The 22608-nt window shown below is 39.3% G+C and overlaps 1 protein-coding gene across 10 annotated transcripts in view; it reads left to right on the forward strand.

The window, feature by feature from the left end:
• Positions 1–22608, forward strand: part of LOC142389739 (membrane-associated guanylate kinase, WW and PDZ domain-containing protein 1-like) — a 108589-nt gene that overhangs the window by 45983 nt on the left and 39998 nt on the right. For 3 of the 10 annotated variants that reach the window (XM_075474760.1, XM_075474751.1, XM_075474753.1), the window contains exons 3-8: positions 15881–16000; positions 18793–18981; positions 20005–20272; positions 20560–20607; positions 20888–20970; positions 22110–22148. In XM_075474760.1, coding sequence (XP_075330875.1) covers positions 15881–16000; positions 18793–18981; positions 20005–20272; positions 20560–20607; positions 20888–20970; positions 22110–22148 — 747 coding nt within the window. The remainder of the gene's footprint in view (positions 1–15880; positions 16001–18792; positions 18982–20004; positions 20273–20559; positions 20608–20887; positions 20971–22109; positions 22149–22608) is intronic. The other 7 variants (XM_075474761.1, XM_075474756.1, XM_075474757.1 and 4 more) reach the window with 5 other exon arrangements.

Raw genomic sequence — 22608 nt, forward strand, 5'->3', positions numbered from 1 at the left:
GAATATATGTTTCTCTTATAGTGACAGCCTGCATGGTTCAGCAGGTATCCTCATTGTACAGTCTGAAAATGTTGACATGTTGAAGTCAAGCTCAACAAATGCCTGTTGCACAGTGTGGCTTGCAGTGGACATATACAATGGCCAAAAGCTGCACAGTATGTAGCTGCCTTTAGACAACATCTAAACCGTCATTGGACATTCTCAGAAGAACTTAAACCTGCCTTTGACATCATATGTTACTTACATTGCATTGGTGCCCTGAAAAATCATCAGACGTCATTATTTCAGCTCTTGCCTAACACATAGCCTGTCTAACAAATAAACACGCATTGTATGTACAAAGGCAGGAGAAGCAACATTCTTTAACAAACCACTTAACCTGATGTTTTGTGATCATTAGTTGTGATCATGTTCCTTTCATGAATTAAGTCTTTATTTCAAAATTTCCAAAAAAAATGTACAGAATGACGGCAATGCATTATACGGTGTAAAAAGAAAAAAAATGTAAAAACAACATTCTTCCAACTTCACTATTTATAGTAAGTTGATCTGAAGTTCGAGGTAGAGAGAGAGAGAGAGAGAGAGAGAGAGAGAGAGAGAGAGAGAGAGAGAGAGAGAGAGAGAGAGAGAGAGAGAGAGAGAGGAGAGAGAGAGAGAGAGAGAGAGAGAGAGAGAGAGAGAGAGAGAGAGAGAGAGAGAGAGAGAGAGAGAGAGAGAGAGAGAGAGAGAGAGAGAGAGAGAGAGAGAGAGAGAGAGAGAGAGAGAGAGAGAGAGATCCCCTGGTGCTCGGCTTTCTTCTTACAGTCCAAAGATCTTAGATCGTTACTCTAAATTTCCTATAGGCATCATTGCAAGTGTGCATGACTGTCTGTCTCTGTCTTTGCTCTGTGATTAACTGGCAGCCTGTTGAGGAGTCCCTCGCATCTTGCCCGATGGCAGCTGGTATAGGCTCCAGCCATCTGTGACTCAGAGCAGGGTAAACGAAGTATAGAGCATGGACTGATGGATGGATCAGTTGAATCAACAGTTAAGCATACATGTTGTTGAACTGTCAAGCAATAAGCTCTAATTTCTCTATTTTGTCCCTCATCATCTATTCTTCCCTCTGACCTCCAGCTTGTGACCCAGAAATCCTTCTTATGTAAATATATATAAATAAAACATCTCAAAGGTTGTCTCAAGCCTTTAAGGTGCATGATGTATAAAAGGGGAGTCACATTAATAACATATAGATTGAATTAAAATTGGATATATAAGTTGACATCAACACAGTTAATGTTCACAGGGCAAATAAAATGAAATACACTGGTAGGCTACATCATTTAATAGATTATGCTGCATTGCAACAAATTTAATTGATGTTGGTTTAAAATGACAGATCAGATGCAGTGGTGTCTTACTTCGTTAAATGCCTGTTGCCTTGACACCTCTCTCTTTGTGTCTCTTCTTCTTACCCCTGCTCCTAGTTGGGAGAGACTGCGATACAAGGAGATTAAGCTAAGAGAAGAGCTGAGGATGTACAATGTGTTAAATGAAAGGTCGAAATGTTCCGTACAGAAAGTCCCCAGAAAAAGCAACCTCTTGGTGGTGATACAGATGTAGCATCAGAGGTCAAAGTCAACAGGATTCACCCTCTGGGGGCCATTAATGTCTGCACCAATGGCACTCCATGCAATATTTGAGATATGCCAGTCTGGGTTAAAGGGGATGACCGTCAAAAAGAACCTGCCATCCCATGAGCTTTTAAAAATTGAAGGCCGTGGTAAAGTTGACATTTCAACATTTCACTAGTGAAGCAGTGTTTCAGACACTGTTACCGTTTTAGCTCCAAAACTCAACATCAGAACTATATGATCATGATTTCAAAGTCCTTCTCTCATACACGTGGATATGCCTGACAGGCTGGGGCCACTTTGAAACAATACAAACATGCAGTGTGCTACATGAATGAAATATTTAGTCCGGCTTCCCAGATAACAGCTTCGCTCACAGCATGTGTGAGCCAAGCAGGAAGGGCCACAGAGTAACTTCATTTCACGTGGAAATTGTATTTTCTCTTTGCACTGTGAAGGATCGCCTTTAGCATTAGTAAAAACCCTATTTATCTTTATCCTTGACCTTTGTGCAAATTCCTATTTCCCTGAGTATGTCATAGCTTAATGTTTGTGATGGTAAAATGCCAAATTATGTGAAGCAAAAAAAAAAAAAAAGAAATAGCAAAAAATAAATGATGGGCTGCCAAAACAGTGTGAGCTGAGCTTTGTGCATTGTAAAAGATTCAGTAGCCAGATGGCATAGAATCTGCTTTTCTCTGAAGCTACTCCCTCTAAATGTTTTGCATCCTTGTTCATCGACATTGTGCAGTAGCAGAAGCCATTGGAGAATGCAAGCTCTAGATTGTGTCTTAGTCACACTGGCCAAGATAAAGAATGATGAAAGCACTGGGTGGTTACAATGCAGGTAAAAGTGTTAGTATTGTCAAAAAGGCCAAAAACATCTTCTGTTCTTATGGTCTTGTGTTGCTCAGTTTTATCTTACAATATCTTTAAGTTATCAAGTAAGAACATTGACATGTCACTTGTGTTTTTGTCATATTTTAAGTTTCAGGACATTGTTGTCATCAAGTAGGAATTAGGCAACTGATCGTCAGGTCAAATACTGCTGACTGAACGTCCAGTTCAGTCTTTTTCTGTGCTGAGAGACCTCCCATCATACAGCCTCTTAACCCTTAATATTGTCCAATACAAAGGTATTCATTGCATGTGTTTATGAACGTCAACATTAACATATCAGTTTACAGTTACTGAGCTGAAGTTTTTCATCAAACATTATGATTCAAACACTCACAGCACCCTCTGTATGGTGACAGCATGTCTCCGAGGTGTGCAACTTCAAGGTCTGTAATTAATGTCTTAGTCCAGCTCTGATGCTCCTGCAGTTTATGGTGCATGTTCAGTAGCAGTGAGTGAGTGGCCCAGTATTAAGAGACAGGATGTGGGTCATAGCACACACTCAAACAGGCCACTTCAGAGACACATGTCCTCTGCTCCAGAGCTTTTTATGAACTGCCAGTGAGGACAGAAACTGGCTTCACTAACCTGATATTTATAGTTTGCACTCCCATCAGACTATACAGCATACTGTAAGTGTGTAAGTGTGTTTACACACTTCCTGTCAACTTTATATGGTTCTGTATTTGTCTCACTGACTGTGAGTCCGTGACTTTGGATGCTCCTAACTCGAACCAAAAGAGTAGCTAAATTTAATACAGAATAGGTTGGATGATAAGCAGACACACTGTTTGTACTTTGCTTAATTTCATGGGGACATCATAACAGAACATTAAAGTGCAACCTTAAAAAACTTACACTGAAAACCTCTTCTACTTGGACCTTACTTATTTCACAAAAGCAGGTTTATTGCACTGGAATACTTAAAGTTATATCAACTTCCTAATTAAGACTTTAGTACTTTTTATAAATATATAGATTTTGGAAATAGTTATTTAAATTTTTGGACTTTTGGTCAAACCAAAAATAATTAGTTTAGGCAAAACTAAACAACAGATCAAATCTTGTTCAAAGAAACATTTATTTGTCGTAGACTTAATTCAGACAAAACCAGATCATATCCTCTAGTAAAAGACGCAGGAACCTGTGAACATCGACAAGTTTGCTTGATAAAAGAATTGCGGCAAAATGTTCAATAAATCTATAGTCTATCTGTTAGCTATCAGTTAATTTACTGCTTGTTTTAGCTGTAGAATGCACACAGAGCTTTAGATGGTGCAGTAGTACACCGACACAAACGGACTGTAAGACAGTGTTAAAGACTTGGGAAAGGCAAGGCCAGGCTTGCCTGCTCTCCTTTATCCTTTTAGCTGTGTTTAGAACAATGCCACACACACACTTGCAAACAGTCACAGAAGCATGCTCATATCCAGCCTCTTCTTGGTAAGAAAGAGAGATATGCCGGTTACACAATTACATGACTCCTGGATAAGAGGAAGGTGGGGATGTGATTAAAAAAACAAAAAAAAAAACAAGCAGAAAGAGAGTGCCGTACAACAAGCCAAAGGTGCTGTGTGTGTGTTTATACCTGACTTATTGGTGGTGTGATGGTTGTTTGTTAGAAAGTTAGAGTGAGAGTGAGGGAGAAAGTGGGAGTTGTCTGTTGTGTCAATTGTGCAAGAGATTTCACGTGCCCATTAGGTGATTGTTTTTTCCTGTTGTGTTTGTCATGTATCTGTACCGCCTTCATCCTCTTTCACTCTCTCCATCTCATTTCTGAGCTGCTCCACCATTTGGCAGATGCTCCCTGTCACAACAGCCCTCTAATCCCTCTCCTCCACTCCCTCTGGGGACAAAGTGGAGCTGCTGATTGATGTTAAGACGGATACTGATTGGATGTTGTGTGGTCAGATTCTGAAGTATAGGTAACATCTGTTTTGTGGTGGATACCACACCACACCTGAAAGCGATCTGCTGTGTTAAGCTGCTGTAAAACCAAATACTTTGAAATTTAGGAAGAAAAAAAGTAGATAAATGAATGTTTTGTTGTGGGTAAATGAAGGTAGAGCTCACACATTGCGTAAAAGGCTGCCAAACAAGAAATCAAGAAACACGAAAGATGCTTGAACAATGCTGAATGAACTGTGAGAATTATATTCATTCTTTTTTTTTAAATAATAGATTCAAGGGCACCAAAGAGGAATTGTGGCTGTAATGCTGGTGATTTATTATTTTTCTGTGAAAGCCATATTATTCCATTGCATTTCACTTGACCGTTTAGACCAGTTTCCTGCAACAGCCTAATACAACCAGACTTACGTCCCACTGATGTCCTATCTGTTCAGTACGTCAGAACATATTGATATACTGCATGAATCTCATATTTATAAATCTAAACAGCACTATGTTAGGTGATGTCCTAAGAGGGCGGATCAGGGTAGTGTTTCCTGAAGAGGAAACACTACCCTCTTAGGACATCACCTGCTCCGTCCTAGTTCCTTACGCACTTATTGTTTCCTCCACCACTGGCACCCTCTATATTTTCATTACCCCCTACCCGAACCAGGGTTTGCATCCCCACCCCGCTGTGACTGGTGTGCAGTTGGTGAGAGGCTGAGGTAGATTATGGTGGTTGTGGTGTGAGGGGCAGTGTTGGCTGGCATTAGGGGGGTGACTCTGGGACGCCAGTGGTCATTGTCTAGCCTCCTGGAGGTGTCGTGGGCCCAACTAGATGGAACATTGATGGAAGGAGGTTCCCACCTGATGACCCCAATGACATGTTGGTCAGCACTGCTCACTGATCTATATAATAGGGAGTGTAGGGAATTATTCACTGAGTCTGGTCCTTTATTTTATTTTAATTTTTTATTTTCTTTAGCACAAGTTTCCTGTGTTTATATTGAATCCTAAATTGTCTTTGTTTTCTAAATTGTCTCCCATCTGTCTAGGTACCTGACTTATCGCACTTACTCTAGCACTAGTTATACTCTTAGTTGTTTGGTTTTGGAAGGAAATGCACTTATGATTTCTTGTGACCTGAAGTTCTTTTGCCTACCAATGTTAAACGCACTTATTGTAAGTCGCTTTGGTTAAAAGCGTCTGCAAAATGACCGTAATGTAATGTAATGTAATGTAATGTTATAAAGAGCCAGTTGTTCAGTAAAATTGTGAGCAACTGGAAAGTCAGGATATTGGATTATAGATTTCTCTACACAAAACTTTGATCCCATGGCACAATCTACATGTTGGTTTGTTGTTTTTTTGTTTTTTTGTGCAAACTCTTAGTATTAGTTGTAATATGCTCTCCTCAGAATATTTGGAACCCGGTCCACCACTTTGGTCATGACTGCAATGTAAATATCTATTGAATCTATTTTGGAATTTTTTGCCCACTTTTTATGCTCCCTTTTAAGTATGATTTTTAGATAAATATTGGCTACTGTCAAAAGTAAGAGTCTCCTTTCCAATAAATACTTTGGTTAAACCGGAACCTTTGTAAGGCTCCTTAGAGAGAATTCATCTTGGCAAACTCCAAAACATAAATAATCTATCCGCATTCTATATAGTAGCTCCTATTTAATTAAATAGCTCCCCTTGTGATGATTCTTAGATGTGACAGATGTGTTATCCACTTAACTGCTAGGAGTCTGTCCTTTTTCAAATGGCTTCAACAGAGGACTCCTCCAGTTGTTCCCGATACCAAACCATCTGAGGCAGCCCATTCAGCCTCCGTAGGTTTCAAAAACCTCTAACTCAACCTCCCGAATGGAAAATTGTTATTGTTTCAAAAGGTATCTTTTCCCACTTAAAAAGGATATAATGGAAATAAATCCGTAAAAATTGCTGCAGTTTTTTTTAGATTCCTAAATCTCTGCCCATCTTTACTTCTGTGAGATTCTGCCTCTCTAAGGTACTCTTTTTATACCCAATCATGTTACTGTCCTGTTGCCAAATAACCCAAATTAATTGCAACATGTTCCTCCGGCTTTTTCTTTTCTGTACCACTTACTTTTCCATCCTTTTGATGCAATTCAAGATGAACATTTGATATGTTTTCTGCGTTCTGTTGGGGATAAAAATGTTGGTTTCTGAGATTTGCAAGTCATTGCATTCTGTTTTAAATGATATTTTACACAGCAGCCCAGTCTTTTTTGAATTGAGTTGGTTTTTAAAGCTTCATGTGAAAAACAAAGCATGATGCTCATTTCGTAAGAATTGCATGCATTTTAGGTTTCAAAATCTTATTTCGAAGGTGTAAAGAACTTTAAAGTGAGTTTTGGACTGTTCTCCCAGTCTGCCTCTTTTGCACTGGGGGTTTGTGACATGAGGCTCACGACAGAACAACCAGTCACAGCGGTGCAGCAATCTGGCTGATCCAATCTAGCAAACCCTTCCTAAAGCTGGATTTATTTTTCACTGTCAGACCGCTGCAGAACCTGTGGCATGTCCGTTTACTATATCTTGCCATGTGTAATATGGTTCTCAAAACTGTGGGTCCTGCTTCGAAGAGGAGGCACCGAAGGATTACCGTGGGGGGTTTGAAGATTTTCGGTGTGCAGGGATTGTCAAAATTAGATTTGCTCATGTACAAGATAATAATACAGAAACAGCTTTTACAGAAGTATGTTGGTTGTTATGTGGACAAATCCTTGTGCATGCTGTGAAACTGAAGGAAAAAATAAAATAATTATTTTTATAGTGCAGTCGACAACTGTATGGGCAGCTGACTGATGCGTTCCGAAACTGCATACCTAGTGGACTGACTGACTCTCTACAATGACAACAAGCAAAAAGAAGATCCTGATTCAAATGTCAGGCATTGCAAATACTGAACGCTCTTCATGCCCACACTGGAGTACAGAGTTGGAACAATGTCTAACACAGAGCACATCAATGTATTTAATATATGAACATGCATCGGGAAGTAATTAAGTCTTGCTCTGTCAATGTTGATATGCACTTATCAGATAATCATGACTGTTAGACCTCTACATTTCCAGCCTTGAGTATGTAAAACTGCTCAGCTGTGAAGATGAACCCTTTAGATGATTAATTACGAAAGACTTATTTTGTGGAAAACAAATACAAAAACTGTGGATCATCAGAGGACACATTGTTGCTCTCAGATCAGTCAACATGCATTTTCAAGGGATATTCTCTCAATTAACAATAAGTAACCGCCAAAATACCTTCAGCGCCTTGTAACAATAAAAACAAAGCCTGTAACATGCTGTCATGAGCATCACACCTCACATCTAAATCCTGGCCAGGGTTAAGAAAGCCCAAGAGGGCTATTAGTTTTTCATGAAAGGTAAAATGGGATTGATTGTTCTAGAAAGGGGTACGAATCAAATTTTGGACATTTTACTATGTGCATACATGCACCGACTCAGGCTTGTCAGCAAGGAGTAAAGAAAAAATATTTTGTACACATAAGTGGAGTGCTTCAGGAAAAAAGGTTGAGAACCACTTATAGAGACAAAGATGTATGGTAAATGGCTGAAATGCAACTTGGCAGAAATGTCAGTACAAGTTGTGGCAACGTCAATCATGAAAAGTGTTGGTATCCACTTGGTATGTGTTTATAGAACATTCAGCCTCGTTTAAATAACGTGTCCATGTCATGATGCTAAAATAATAACCAGTATTTTGCCTAAAGCAGTGTTCCCTTTTTAAAAACTTGCTCATACACACAGCTAGGTTTACAATGGAGAACTGCGTTATGTTGCTCCTGCTTTTGTTTAGTCAAAAAGGAAACTCATCACACTCTAAACACCTTTGCTGTGTTGCAACAAAGTTTACACAAGTGTCAAGATCTTCCTGCATTGACAGACAGGAAGTGCAGAGAACTGCTTTTTTATATATTTGAAAAGCTGATAATAATGTTGATATTGTATCCTTGTCAGCTGCTCTTCTCCTGCTTCTGTTATAGTAAGCACCCGAGCCACATCATTTGATTAGGACCTATTTCCACCTCTTCACCTGATCTGTTGTGGTCTTAAATGGTAGGTCTCAACCAAAATATTGAATCTGATCCTATCAATTGTGAGCTTGGTGGTTCAGTGACTTTTTATTAACTTTCAGCTCAACTTCATAAGCAGTCCAACACTCAGTGCCTGCTAAATGTATTCCTTTCCTACCAGCTGTCCTCTTAGATGTTGTAAGATGCATTTCTTAGTAAAAGAAAACAGATAAAACGTCAACATGTCTTCTAATTTTTTTAGCATGTTAATGTTCAGATTTGTGTGTTTGAATAGTAAGTGTTTAAAATATCCTTTTACTTTTACTGCTACTTTTACACCACTGAACAAATTATTTAGCGTCCTTTATATAGTGTTTAGTGAAAGAAGGAATGTTTAGTGGGTGTGTAAGAAAGCTTGTGGGTTCAAGTACACCACTTTGAAACAACTCAACCCTCTGTTGAGCACTATACCGCCGTGGTTTGTTTCTGCAGTTTTTAACTTGAGTACAAGCTAAAATCAAAAGTTACGTTGTAAGAAGCCATTCATTATGTTAATTTTCTTTGGTAGTGGGAGGAGAGACTTCAATTCACTCTCATGTGAAATTGCTACAGTGGTTCAACTCTGTCAGAATACAAAAGATATTTCCTGTTTGGTTCAACCCGCCGCTGACCTATGTCCCACCCCTCGCACATGAATCTTACACTATTCCAAAGTCAGAACTTGAGTGCCAAGAAACTAGTTTGAGATATTAGAAAGTGGACTTTTTTACTGTAAAAGCAGAAATAATTGGCATAGGCTTAGTTTCATATTCAGCATTTTGTTGTTGATTATATTGTGTCCTGGGAACTCAGCAATAAGCATATTATCTAAACTGTCAAACTATCCCAGTATTTAACACACCTACATGATATATGATAGTCAGTCAGTCACTGCTCAGGGTTATGTTCTACTATTTCCAGTCAAAAGTGACTAAAGCCTGCTTAAAAAAAGTTTAAAGTTGTTGCTGTACAACATCATATGCTAATCAGCACATCAATGACATTATCATCTTTATATATATCTTCTCTCCTAAGCTGTAGTAATATTATGTATGTGTGTAATATTTCTGAAATTGTTACTGAAAAGCATTCCATAGCTTGTGGCAGCAGTGTTGGTGTTTTTTCTTTAAAATTGGTAATTAGTCTAAAAAAAAAAAAAACACAAAATAAAACAAAACACTGAATTCTGTGATGAGTAGCACACTGCGTTGTTAATAAATGAGCTAATAAATAAATGTTTTGTCTTTGCACAAGTATGAAAGGCAGCAATACAAAAACACAGGATAGGTTGGAAAATATTGATATTTTCTAAACTTTGGTTATGGATAGCAGAGACATGAACACCAAGGCTAAGGCTGTGCCCAGGCTTTAGAGGCTGTGCAACATTTATTTCTTTTCTTGAACCACTTTTAGGCACATTTACATGCAAATTGTCTAATTTCTTTCTTTCTTTCTTTCTTTCTTTTTTTGTTTTTTTGTTTTTTAACAATCATGGCCGCTAATATGATTAACCTTGAAATGCAGTGTGCAAAAGTGGCTTTAAAGGTCATATTTGATGCTTTCATATGTACGCCTTGGCCTGTCAGGTTTGATAATCTTCAAAGCAAAAGTACTCAGAAGAACACAAAGATGTCTGACCTGAGATTGTAACAGTTACTTTCAGGAATTTATGATACTGGCTCTCTAAAGACTGTATGTTTTGAACTGATCTACAAATACAGATAGGGAAAACCACACACACAAAAAGAAAATACAGGATAAAATCAGGGTAGTAGCCTCTACAATAAATGTGTTTGTGAAGCTCACATCAACACACAACCACATTTTGGGAATTTTTAAATGGAGGTTTGGGTTGTTTGTGTATTCTGTTGCATTTATTTCTCAGGTGTTACTGTTGATGCCTACCCACTGGACTTAGCTTTAATGAAACACTTAGCGTCATCTTTTAAACAGTGTGGTCTGTGGACGACTGGGAGCCCATTTTGTGTCTGAATGAAGATTACTTGTATTGCCAACTTTAAGATGCTTCTTAATGTACTTGTTATATTATTCCATTCACATATGTGCAGATCAGTTTCTCACAGTGAAAGAATGGAACGCATTGATGACTGTCAGTGGAAGCTAGTTTATAAGAGCTTGGGTCAGGGCTAACTATGGCCCTGTCATTGTCTCCCTGGAGACTCACCACACTGATAGTGAGGAGACGAGCCTGACCTCGCTGTTAGCACCGTACGCTGAGAGCCTTGAGGCCCTCCGTGCTCTTTCACTGCTGGGTATCCAAAGGGACTTATCTCAGACACTTGACAAATCGCTCTTAGTTTAGCGTATGATTCTGGGAAGATAGTTTTTTTTTTTTTTTTTTTTAAAGTGTTGGAGCTTTAGCAGGAAGTAATAGATGAATTTCAGTTGAACTTAGTTATGGCTATTATTCTGTGGAACATCAACATACACTGTTGCTGTTCACAAACTGGTCAACTGAAGATATTGCCACTGAGTTTATACTGTACCTTGGTGGCTGTTTTTTTTATATATATATATTTCTTGTTGTAGGAGTCATTTTTGGCTGCTTTGTAGTAAAACAGGATTTTTAGTTTTGCAGCTTACAGTTCTTTTGATTATTTATCAATTGTCTAATTGTTGCCTGAAATATTTGATTGATCAATTGTTTACAATTATTTCAAACAAAGTGAATAATGAAAACACTCAGTTGTAATTGGTTGGCATCAGCAGACTTAATTTATCAATCATTCATTCTCATCAGTTAACTCATTTATAAATCAATTTCTCATTTCAGCTCTTGACTTATTCTGTTCTTTATTGATTTATTAGTTTTTTTGCGGCCTGTTGAAGCACATTGGTCAGTCAGGTATATCATTGGCAAGATGGACCAAAGACAGACAGCCTTGCTCAGTTAATGAGTGCTCTTAATAAACCAGTTTAAATATGTAGAGTTATAATGCTCTCTTCTCAGTTACCCCTTAATGCGAGACAGACAGACTATAGGATGATTTATTGATTTTACCAGTATATGTTAGATCTACTAATGGCTGGCTGTCTATAGGTGCTTAACTTTATATATATATATATATATATATATATATAGATAGATATTTTTTATTTTTTTTCTGAAATACTTTTTTAGCCCTGGGTCTGCATTTACACTTTGATCGAATGTACAGGGTATATGAGGAGGTGTGTTGCTCCATCCCAACAGTGCATACCAGAATCTCTGAGCCCTCACATTGAGCCTGAAGTAAAACCAGGATGTTCTTTTCAGCTGTATTAACTTCAAATTCTGTGATTTTATTTGTGTCTTAGAGCACAGACACACACAAACAAATCAAAGATTAACATCTTACTGCTCTGATTTCACAGTTTTCTGGACACAGTTAGAGCAGTTTCTCATTGTAGAGCTCACCTGACCACTGCAGTTTAACCTGTGCACTGGCTCTTCTCAGCTGTCTCTCTTTTCATGGTAGAAACCTGTGAACATGTGTTTTTTTCTTTTCTTTTTGTGCTTTACAACATAGGCTCTGTGAAACAATCCGCGATTCAATATTTATGGCACTGAATGAACTGCTTTCTTGTACAATCTGACCTCAGTCTCCTCATGCATTCTGGAGCTCCGAAAAGGAAAGTCTGAGTTTGAATGTTTTGTTTACAAACAACTACTATTGCTGCTATACAACTCAACCTGAACAGATTTTATGAGCTAATGTGAATATTAAACCTAAGATAACTGAGATGGAAATAAAATGTATAAACATAATTTAAAAAATCTACTAAAAATTCAGCTCTTCAAGCTCCACACCAAAGGTTCAGCCTAATCCAAAAAATACCACCACCCTACCAGGACTCTTTTAGAGACTAAAATTTCTGCTCTGATTTTCTGATTAGTCCCTGGTTTCTGTGGTCGATACAGAAGGGACGGAGGAAAGGACCTCCTAAAAGATCCTTGTTCATGATAAAGTCTCCTGTGGTAGAAATGCAGCTTATGCTACATGATGTTAGTTAAGAAAGAACGACCTCCAGGTAGAGACTCATAGGTTGAGGCCACTGAGTCAGTATAGTATGTGTAATTTAGGTGTTTTGTAGCTCATAACTTATCGGATGTAAGAAGGCATTTGGAGTATTTGTCAGATATTCAGAGCAGAGCGTTTCTGAATCTTCACAACAGTTTGCAGCCACATTAGTTAGGGAAAAAAAACTAGTTGTTCAGACTTTAGCTGATGGCGTAACTTGATGAACTTTGTAACATTTTCCAGGCTTATTGACGCTATCTTTCTTATCTATCAGGACCCATACCATTTTTACACCAGTGTTTAGCCAGATGAGAATTGTAGGCGCAGAAATTTAGACGTTGGTCAGAGTTAAACTGAGAAGCAGCGTCATTGTATGGACACGACGGAAAAAAAAAAAGTCAAACATATGGTCTAAAATTCAAGTCATCGAGCTTTATTTTAAACTATGATGTTGTTGTTATAAAAATAGTAATTCGCTAATGATTTCCACTCCAGGTGGGCACACCATAACTACAAATTCCGTCTGCATTAAGTTTGATCTGTTTCAGTTTTGATAAACAGGAATAATGTCTGAGGAGCATACTGAGCCTCAGAAACATCATCTTCTACCAGGGGACCTCCCATTCCTATGATTCAAACTCCCAGACACCTCCACTTTCATCTCATCCTGATCCACTGAGGCGAATACAAAGCAGTGCTTCGCTTGTGTGCTGCTGCTCTACAGTAAACTGTCAGTAGGATGATTTATCATGTTGTTTTCTCCATGTGAGGGATTTGTTTCACTGCTCACAGTCTGAGCACTAAGTCTTGTTTTTCACGAATTTCCCTCCTACAATTTATCGATTTATCTTGAGTATGGTTTTCAAAATGGCTGGAAGAAAAGCGATGAAGAGAATCAGTGTGTCTTTAGCACTGCAGGTGAAGGACTGAGCAGTGCTTGGTGAAAACTTGTTTATTATGGGGTGCTTGTGGGCTGTACCTTGAGGGATGTGAGATTTCATACTGGAGAGGTTGAGCCAAAAATAAAAGAATTTTGAATATTTCTCTCTACAACTGAATTCAATAAAACATTTCTTCACATACCTGCTGCCTAAAATGGTCCAGATTAAAACATTTCAACAGCTACTGAGCAAATTTTGGTATAAACTATTAGACGACCAGTTTTGTAATCAGTTTTAGGACTTTGAGATCTTAAAGCCGGTGTTAAAGCTGGTATTATGCATTATAGTCATGTGTGAGTGTGTATACCATATAAGTGCATGTTTACCCCCTTTTATCCTGTTCACAGATGAGTTACAATGACCATCAACCATCTGGCATGTCATTTTCATTGCTTTTTTTTCAAGACAAAGACACAATAGCCACAGTCTTTATTGTCTTATGTCAGCTTCCTCCTATAAAGTGTTCTCACTATAAAGTGAAACACAACAGACCACTAATCATTAACCCCAACAGGGGATCAAATTAAGGGCAGTTGTGCCTACAAGGAAAATGTTGGTAATGATGTTACTTTAAAGGCAATTTTTTTTACTTTAGTCTTCAGTAATTATTACTACAACTGTGAGAGTTTTACCAAACAAGGTGTATGTTTCCATTCCTACTTAAGATTGAAAACTTATTTATTTATTTAGAAGTCTAGTCTGGTTTAGTGTCCACTTACTACTGGCTCCTTTAATTTAAACTAAAATAGTCATCAGTAATGACAAGAGAATAGCTGACAAACAACCAACAGTGAGATGAGCATATCCCACACATCTACCATTACATGTGTACAGTTTACAATATACAGTTAGCTTAGTTTTAGCTCAAAAAGGCAGCTAAGCTGGCGCTAGTCCTCGTCGGCAGTTCATTTATTAGCAGAGGGAAGCAAACAGAAGTGTATGCTTGCATGCAGCGAGATGACTTTGTGGAATCGGCTGGGAAAAGTTACAGCTACAGCATAAGCTGCATTTACAATAACAATAATCACAACAACACAAGAGAATTTCCTAGCTGTGTATCAAATTTCAGTCCTTTACTGCTCAAAAGTTCCATCAACACCAATATTTACTATTGTTTAGAATTTTTTTTTAAACTTTTCTTTAAAAATAATTTCACATTTCATGTCTTTGCCACTGAACTTGTCTTTGTGGTGGCTTTCCGCCATTGTTGTAATTACTCTGCTTTTAACTAACTACGACTCCTCTCTCTGTCCTACCGGTTTGTTTGTTTGCTACTGTCTGCAATACTGCTTCATCTCCTTCTTCTTCTGTTGGCTCGAGTGGAGACGAGATCCTTTCTAGTGGTATATTGTTATCCCAGTAGTATCTCATTTGTCTATCTCAGCTGCATAGTACATAGCCATTTGCACATGTGCACTTTATGTTGTGTTGTGTAGTTACTGTTCTGTGTGGCACCTTGGTCCTGGAAGAACGTTGTTTCATTTCATTGTGTACTGTACACCACTGTATATGGTTAAAATGACAATAAAACCACTTGACTTGACTTGACTTGACATTTGTTATATTACGTCACAGATATAGCTTTTCCCACTTCTGTTGTTGAATTATTGAATTATTTTTCAACATCTTTTTCTACAACGAGCACCTTTAAGGGAATTCGATACCCAAAAGTTTAATGAGAGTCTTATTATGCCTCTTCTGTGCAGCTCTTTCAGAGTCATATAAAATATTTTCTCTGGTGGCACGACAAAAAAATATTAGTCTGGTTCATACTGTCTAGAGTTTAAAGGCCCTTATTTTACAGCAGTAAAACCAGACACCATAGAATTCAGAAATTGTAGCTGCCAAGCAATGCAGTCACAATGCAGTCAGAACAGGAACAGTGTTGCTTTGATAATCTATTACAGCTTAAGCAGTACAACTAATATAGTGTTCTGTCATTCCACTCTCACTTACCATGAGAAAATAGATGGATTGACAACAGTATCAAGAGTAGTGTATAGCTAAAGGTGACCTTTATTTACTTCACTGACTTTGCAGGCAGCAGTTTCCCATGAGACAGAGTGATAGCTCGAGATACAAGCCTTGATTGAATTTCCTGACATAATATTTGCAGGGACTCAACAGACACTATGCTTCCAATGATGGTGCTGAATTACAATCACACCCTCTTGATTTCAGAGCCCTTGCTGGTGGCTCGTCATATAAAAAACGTGAAGGAGTCTTGGGATGCTAGTTGCATTTTAACAGTAATGACATGCTCTCTGTGTTGTAGGTCTAAGAGAAGCGTACTGACAATGTTGAGCCAAAAGAACAATTCTCTTTTCACCTTCAGTTGTGAAACATCAATTAAATTTTAGCAGGTCAGTTGCAGCTGCTTGAACTTTGTTTTTTTTCATTCCATAGGTACAACCCGCCCCGCTCGAGACGGAGAAGTCCCAGGGGTGGATTACAACTTCCTATCTGTGGAGGAATTTCTACAACTTGAGGAGAGTGGCACACTTCTGGAAATAGGAACGTATGAAGGTGAGGATGATGATGATAATGATCATAACTGGCACTCATGTGACTCAGGATAGGACAGGTGTCCTCATTCTCCACAGATACTACAAGTGCAGCAGCTATCAGATTGTATTTTTTCCTACATGCAGGCAGGCTGTAAGACCATGCACTCAGTTGTTTCTGATTAGACTGTGCATGATGGGGTGAGATGCATCAAGGAGACAGCAGATCTCTCCACATCTGCCCCTCTCTCTCTGATTAGGACAGTGTTGTGCAGAGCTAAGTCTTATACTGACAAAAACCTGTGCGTGCAAACATGAGTCTGTGTGCATGGGAGAGTGATTGTTTGTTGGGCTGTGTTATATGGGGCTAAGTCTGATTTATATGTGTGTGAGTATGTGTGCAGGGGGGCTGGGAGAGAATGTTACGACATTAATCTGCTTGGCACGGGCTCTGCTATGTGTTGGCACGTTCCTCCCTTTCATGCAGACAATGTCAAATACCTGTCCACAGGGGTCTGTGGTCATCCAGGCAACAGGAGGAAGAACAGATAAAGCAGATCACTGACTTTAAATGCAATCTGGACATTATCCTAAATCATAGATAAAGGTGTGAATGTGTAAAAACATAGCTGATTACTTGTAATACTTACATTCTGTAAGTCAGTGTCATCTTTTATATTCCCTTTATTCTTTTTAAATAGAAGCCAGAAAGTTGGCAGATACTAACGTATGGCTAATCACCTCTTAAAGGACTTGTTTGACATTTTGAGAAACATACTTCTTGACTTCCTAATTCATAGTTTATCTGGGAACCCATAGGTTTACTAACTTTACAAAATTGGTCATTATTATTACTGGATTTATGGTGTAGGCACCAGATTGGCTGTTTTTGCTCAGAAGAACTATCCCTTCATACATTATATATTTAGGAATATTTTCTCTTTCTACATTAATTGCGACACACATATACGAAGGGTAGACATACTTTATTGATGCCCAAAGGGACATTGAGGCTATGTACACACGTAGCCGGGTATTTTTAAAACCGAATGTTTCCCCCCCTCCGTTTATAAAATAATCTGTATCCACATTACCTCGTTTTCGAAAAAAACACCTTCCACACATAACCGAACATCTGCGTTTTCACCTGTCTTGACAACCCAAATGCATTTGCTGTTTTGCGCAATCTGCCCTCGTCAGCTAAATAATAAAGTGTGCACGCAACTTTTTTGAGCACACTGACAGGTGATCGCATGACAGTGGACTGCCCCTCGATATGAGGATGTAATAATTCCGACAGCGACAGAAGTGAGGAGTACGACTTGGGCGTGTAAAATCAAGGCAGTAAACAGCGCCTGCACAATAATAACCACCACAGTTCTCAAGACATCCATGCTTCTTCAGTAAACAAAGGTCGCACTTTAGACTTTAAAGCAGATTTGTTGTTGTTTTGGCGCATATTGTGACGTTCAAAAACGCAAAACTCCGGTTATCTCTGTCTACACGCAGCTGCATAAACGGAGTTTTCAAAAATCTTCACTTTGCCCGGAGTTTTTAAAAACATTCGTTTACGATGCGTTTTTATGCGTTTTCATGTGGAAGACAGGTCCAAACGTAGAAAAATATATTCATTTTAGCAGATACCCGGCTACGTGTGGATGGGGCCTGAGTCATGCAAAGCGTTATCTGATTCTGTAAGTTCTTTGTTGGATAAGTGTTTATTATTTCTTTGAATCAGCAGTCAGAGCTTTTACTGTTTCTTACTGCAAATCCCCAGCTGTCAAAGAGCAGGAAATCACATTGTATGTAATTATTTTGAGACATACAGCAAAGCACACAATATGTGTGGACATCCAGGCTAATCATAATTTCTGACATCATCTGTGAACACAGGACCCTGAGCTGATCTAGTCCCCACACTGGTGAAGCCAGAAGATATCCAGATGAGGGGCACAAGTCGAGACATTCTGTTCTGTGTGCTGGCCTTTGTTTCATTGTGGAGAAATTTGTTAAAAGCTAAATTGTGAACAGATGATTGCCAGTGCATTTTTGCAGATGTTTTCCTTCTCTTTTGGCCCTCACACTTACATACCTGCATGAGCCCAAAACCCTCTCAAATGCGATTAAAAACTAGCCAGAAAGCTTCTGCAACCAAAATGCAGTCAGCAGTGAAACATGGAGGTTGTTTCATTTTTTTTATCTATTTGTGCAAATAATGTAGACAAAATACAACAAAATATGTTATTGTAGTGACTGTGCTAACTGGTTTTTGGCATCAGTTTGATAGTGAATGGACAGAAAATGGATTGAAACTTGCTTTCTGTCGCCCAGTTAAAACTACTGTCAAGAAAGTGACTGAACATCATTATAAAATGTGTTGATTTCACACTGACAAAAGGTGGAATTTTTTCAATTAGATCTATGAGCCACTCTAGAAAAGGATTCAAAAGGGGGGAAAACAATCGTTTGAGTGTGACAAATGCAGCACAGTTTAATTCCAAAAATGTCACTAAAATAAGCTGTTTGATGTGAAACTGGTCCATTGTTTTGTTCAGTATGCTTTCAGAGTTTAAATAATACAGCTGTACGGCCATACAAACAAGAATAATTTAGCTTTCCTACAAGCTGCTTCTTTCCACAATTTGTAGTCACTTGGTGATTCAGCATCGTGTCTTTTACCGGAGTCGATCCTCTGCCTGCAAGTTCTCTGTCCCTCTGCACTGCCTGTTTTTTATCCCTGGCTCCTTTCCTCTGTCTCCTTCTTTTTCCTTCTGTGTCTCTCTCAAGCATGCTAATATCCTTCCTGTTGCCTAGGTAACTATTATGGAACCCCCAAGCCGCCAAGGCAGCCCATCATTGGGACCTTGACTCTCAGTGATGCAGGCTCCCATCAGTCCACCCCAAAGCGCACCAAGTCCTACAATGACATGCAAAACGCCCGCATAGCGCCTGCTGACGATGACAATGACGACCAGGCCACGGAAATGAACAACAGTTTTACAGGTGAGGGATTCGCCGCACATCTCCTCTGTCTCTATAATTGTGGAAGTTTCTGATTCCTTAGCTTTTGTGGTCTCTGCTTGTGTTGTGTTCTCCATCTGGAATGTGTTTGTTCTGCAATGGATGCTTGTTTTGGAGTGTTCTATGTGTACGCCTAAAAGCTCAAGATTGGGAATACAGAAGGAGAGAAATATGTGTATATTTGTGATCCTCTTCTCTCTCGTTCGGTGATGGGTGTCTGGCAGTTACATCATGCTTTTGTGATGCTGATTCTTTTTCTGCGAGCCTCTTAACACTGCCATCTGCCTGTGAGGAGGGATGGATTGAAGAGGAAATAGATTACAGATCATACTTGCAAAATTTTAATTTCTCTCCATGCAACAACACTCACACTCGTATCCACCTGTATATTATTTTATCCATCTTTTTGTCATGCATTTTTTATGCCTGCTACAACAGAAGAATTGTAAATAAAACCCCCATTTTGTGTATTTTAAAGCTAAATCTTTATATCTAGCCTTCCCTTCTTAGAGCTTCAGTGTTTTGAGTGCAAAGGATGGTGTGCTTCTTTTTCTTCCTTTATGCTTTGAATCTATGCCCTCTCTGTGTCCCCCTGCCAGCCTGCCAGTATGTTGAATTTGCATTTGATCAACCCTGAAAGGCCCACGGAAGTGGTGGAGAATATCTGGCCAGAAGTGGGGAAGCAAATGAGAATGGGGGTTGGGCTAGCTTAAGGAGAACGAGGCTTATGGGTGGGGAGGTAAAACTGGTGGGGGTCAAATTGAGTTAGGGAAAGACTCTTAGCTGAAGGAATTTGTATATGCTGTGACCCTTCTTGTTACATTAGATATGGGCTTGAGGCAAACTTAGAATAGGGGGAGGGGGAAGAGCTGAGAGTTTGGTGTGGCCCAGGTTTGCATGATATGTCCTGAGGTACATCCTTTCCTCTCTTGAATGCATGAGGCATAAATTGTGTTTTTGTTTATTTTTGTTGTTGTTCTGTGTTGTGCTTGTTTTGTTACCCAGGATCCTTAGTGCGTAGTATCTTCCCCTCTCCACTGTTGTGCACAGGTAACTCTAACGACCAGGATGAGAGCCGCGGCGGCATCCTCCGGCCGTACCCTGCACGTGACAATGCTCTATCCTGTGGTCTGAACAATGCAACCGCCTCTACAGCAGAAAGCGGCCAGCAGACACTCGCTGAACCGCAGGTCTCTCCAGAGGACCCGCTGGGCCCACTGCCTGAAAACTGGGAGATGGCCTACACTGAAAATGGAGAACTTTACTTCATAGAGTATGTATCCACAGTCTGCAGAACTCAGTCTTTGCCCTTCCCAAATACTTTTTTCTCACCTTAGCTCAAGCTATAGTTGGTGTTTGCTGTTTTTTACCTGCACTATCATTCCTTTTGTTCGCCCAGTGGCTTGTCTTCCACAATGATTTGGTTTTCAGGCCTCCTCAGCCAACCTGCCCAGCCCCCTGGGTGTCACTGCTTTCCTGTTAATCCCTGCATGTCCCGATCTCAAAAGGAGATCACATCCTGATCACCTGACTACCTCCACCTCTCTGTCCTCTCTGCAGCACGGCAAAGGCACACCAACAGGACATGGCTGTGTATTTTCAGAGCTTGTATGTTCATTTCTGTTATCACTGATTTACAGTATGTTCTTGTTAAACAATAGTTGGAAAAAATTGGGTTGTTTATTGTTGTTGTGCCTTGGTCACTCTGTTCTTTTCACGTCTGCTTGCAGTAGACGCCCTGTCCTCTGTAAACTTGCTGATGCATTTTTTTCTTTGCTTTTTCTTTTTTTCAATGCTTATTGATGCATTTGTGCGCCCCTGCTGTGCTTTGATATTCTAGTGACAGCCTGTGCTGAATTATTTTGCTGTCTTGTTTGTTTCCTCTCAGCCACAACACAAAGACCACATCATGGCTGGATCCTCGGTGTAGAGACAAAGCCCCCAGGCCTTTGGAAGAGTGTGAGGATGATGGTAAGCCTCTACACATCAATTATTACTTAACGTGTATGTTCAATATATCAACGTGTATGTTCAATATATCAACGTGTATGTTCAATATATCAAAATATGTAGTGGTTCAGACACTGTAGAAGATCCTCTTGTGTACTAAGTGATGTCATTGTTCATTCAAAATGTAGCTTTTAGTGCTATGATTTGGTTTTGATTGCGACATTTCTTGAATTGGAAGGTGTCTTAAAGCTGCAGTCTGCAACTCTTTTTCAAGCATAATGCCTGGCACTGTCCGGGGATTCTGAAAGTAGTACATTAAATACCCCAATACAAAAAAAAATGAGTTCTCTAGGTCCCCTATATGTCCCGCTAGGTCCCTCCAAAGCCAGCAGGTTTGTTTACAAAATTGCAGACCGGACCGGTAAAAGGTAACCAATCAGGTTTACGAGCTGGGCTCTGCTGCCTGTCAATCACCGATTGTGCACGCGCGATACAAGGTAGGCTCGTCCCCACGCTTATTTATCTAGACTATTGAACTTCATTACGGGCTAGTCTACTTACTGTGTCTTCCATGATCGCAAATGACAGGTGAGTTGATGAATGAGGAGTCGTGTAGGCGCATCTGGTGTGCACGTAGACGTGCACGAGTTCTCATGTGTTTTGAAGGGGCGGGACAGGAAGTTGAATAACTTTTTATTTTTCGGTTAAAAAATAAGCATTTCTTGCATTTTGCGACTACGGAGGTCACCGTTTTCAACTTCAAGCGTTCTGATAGATCATGTAAACTCTTAAAATGCCAAAAATTAGGACTTTACGTATGACAACAACAAATCTTGCAGACTGCAGCTTTAAACGTCTATGAGAAATTCCAAATTACACTTTTAATGCTCGGAGCACAAATTGCAAAATTGCACCATCAAGTGGTGAAACTGAAGTAGCACATAACACTTCTTTAGACTGCTCAAAATGCCTCAGATGTGTAAATATCCTGTGTTAACATGTTTCTATGGGCTGTCTGTTCTTCTGTTGCTTTTCTCTGCACTGTCACGTCATCCTTTTTCTGTTCTTGATTCCACCCCTGACCCATCGCTCTTCTACTATCCATCCCTTTTCTGTTCTTTATTTTGCTTTCTTTATTTCATCCTGCTTTCAAATTGGAGAAGAAGGAATACATACAGAGGACTTGGAAAGTGATCTAGGTAAGATTTTTGTTCTGCTGAGCACCTCATGATGAGATGTTAAGGTAACGATATTTTAAAATATACGTTCTTCACACTAAGCTGCTTAAATGTGTCAGTAGGCTACAGACGGAAGGTTTTTGACTTTGTTAAGAGTAAAGAGAGCTTCAAAGAATTGAAGAAGTTTTATTAAGCTCCTTAAGAATTTTAGTACTGCAGGGCTACATGATGATATTTTTATTTGTCTCTTGGCTTGCTGTGAGCTGGGGTGATGTAATGGAGATTTGCGTCAGCTGCAGGAAGCAGTGGAGAACATCAACAACTAGTGGCTGTGAAGTCCTTTTTTGGCAACATCACTGAAAAAGAAGAGTGAATGAATAAACTCTTTAGAGGCTCAATATGTTTAGTAATTCTTGCGTATGAAATAGATTTATTTTCACTGCAAGAACTTTTCCTTTGAAGTAATCAAACAAAAAGTTGT

Source organism: Odontesthes bonariensis, chromosome 10 (genome assembly GCF_027942865.1).
Source record: "Odontesthes bonariensis isolate fOdoBon6 chromosome 10, fOdoBon6.hap1, whole genome shotgun sequence".
Lineage (NCBI taxonomy): Eukaryota > Metazoa > Chordata > Actinopteri > Atheriniformes > Atherinopsidae > Odontesthes > Odontesthes bonariensis.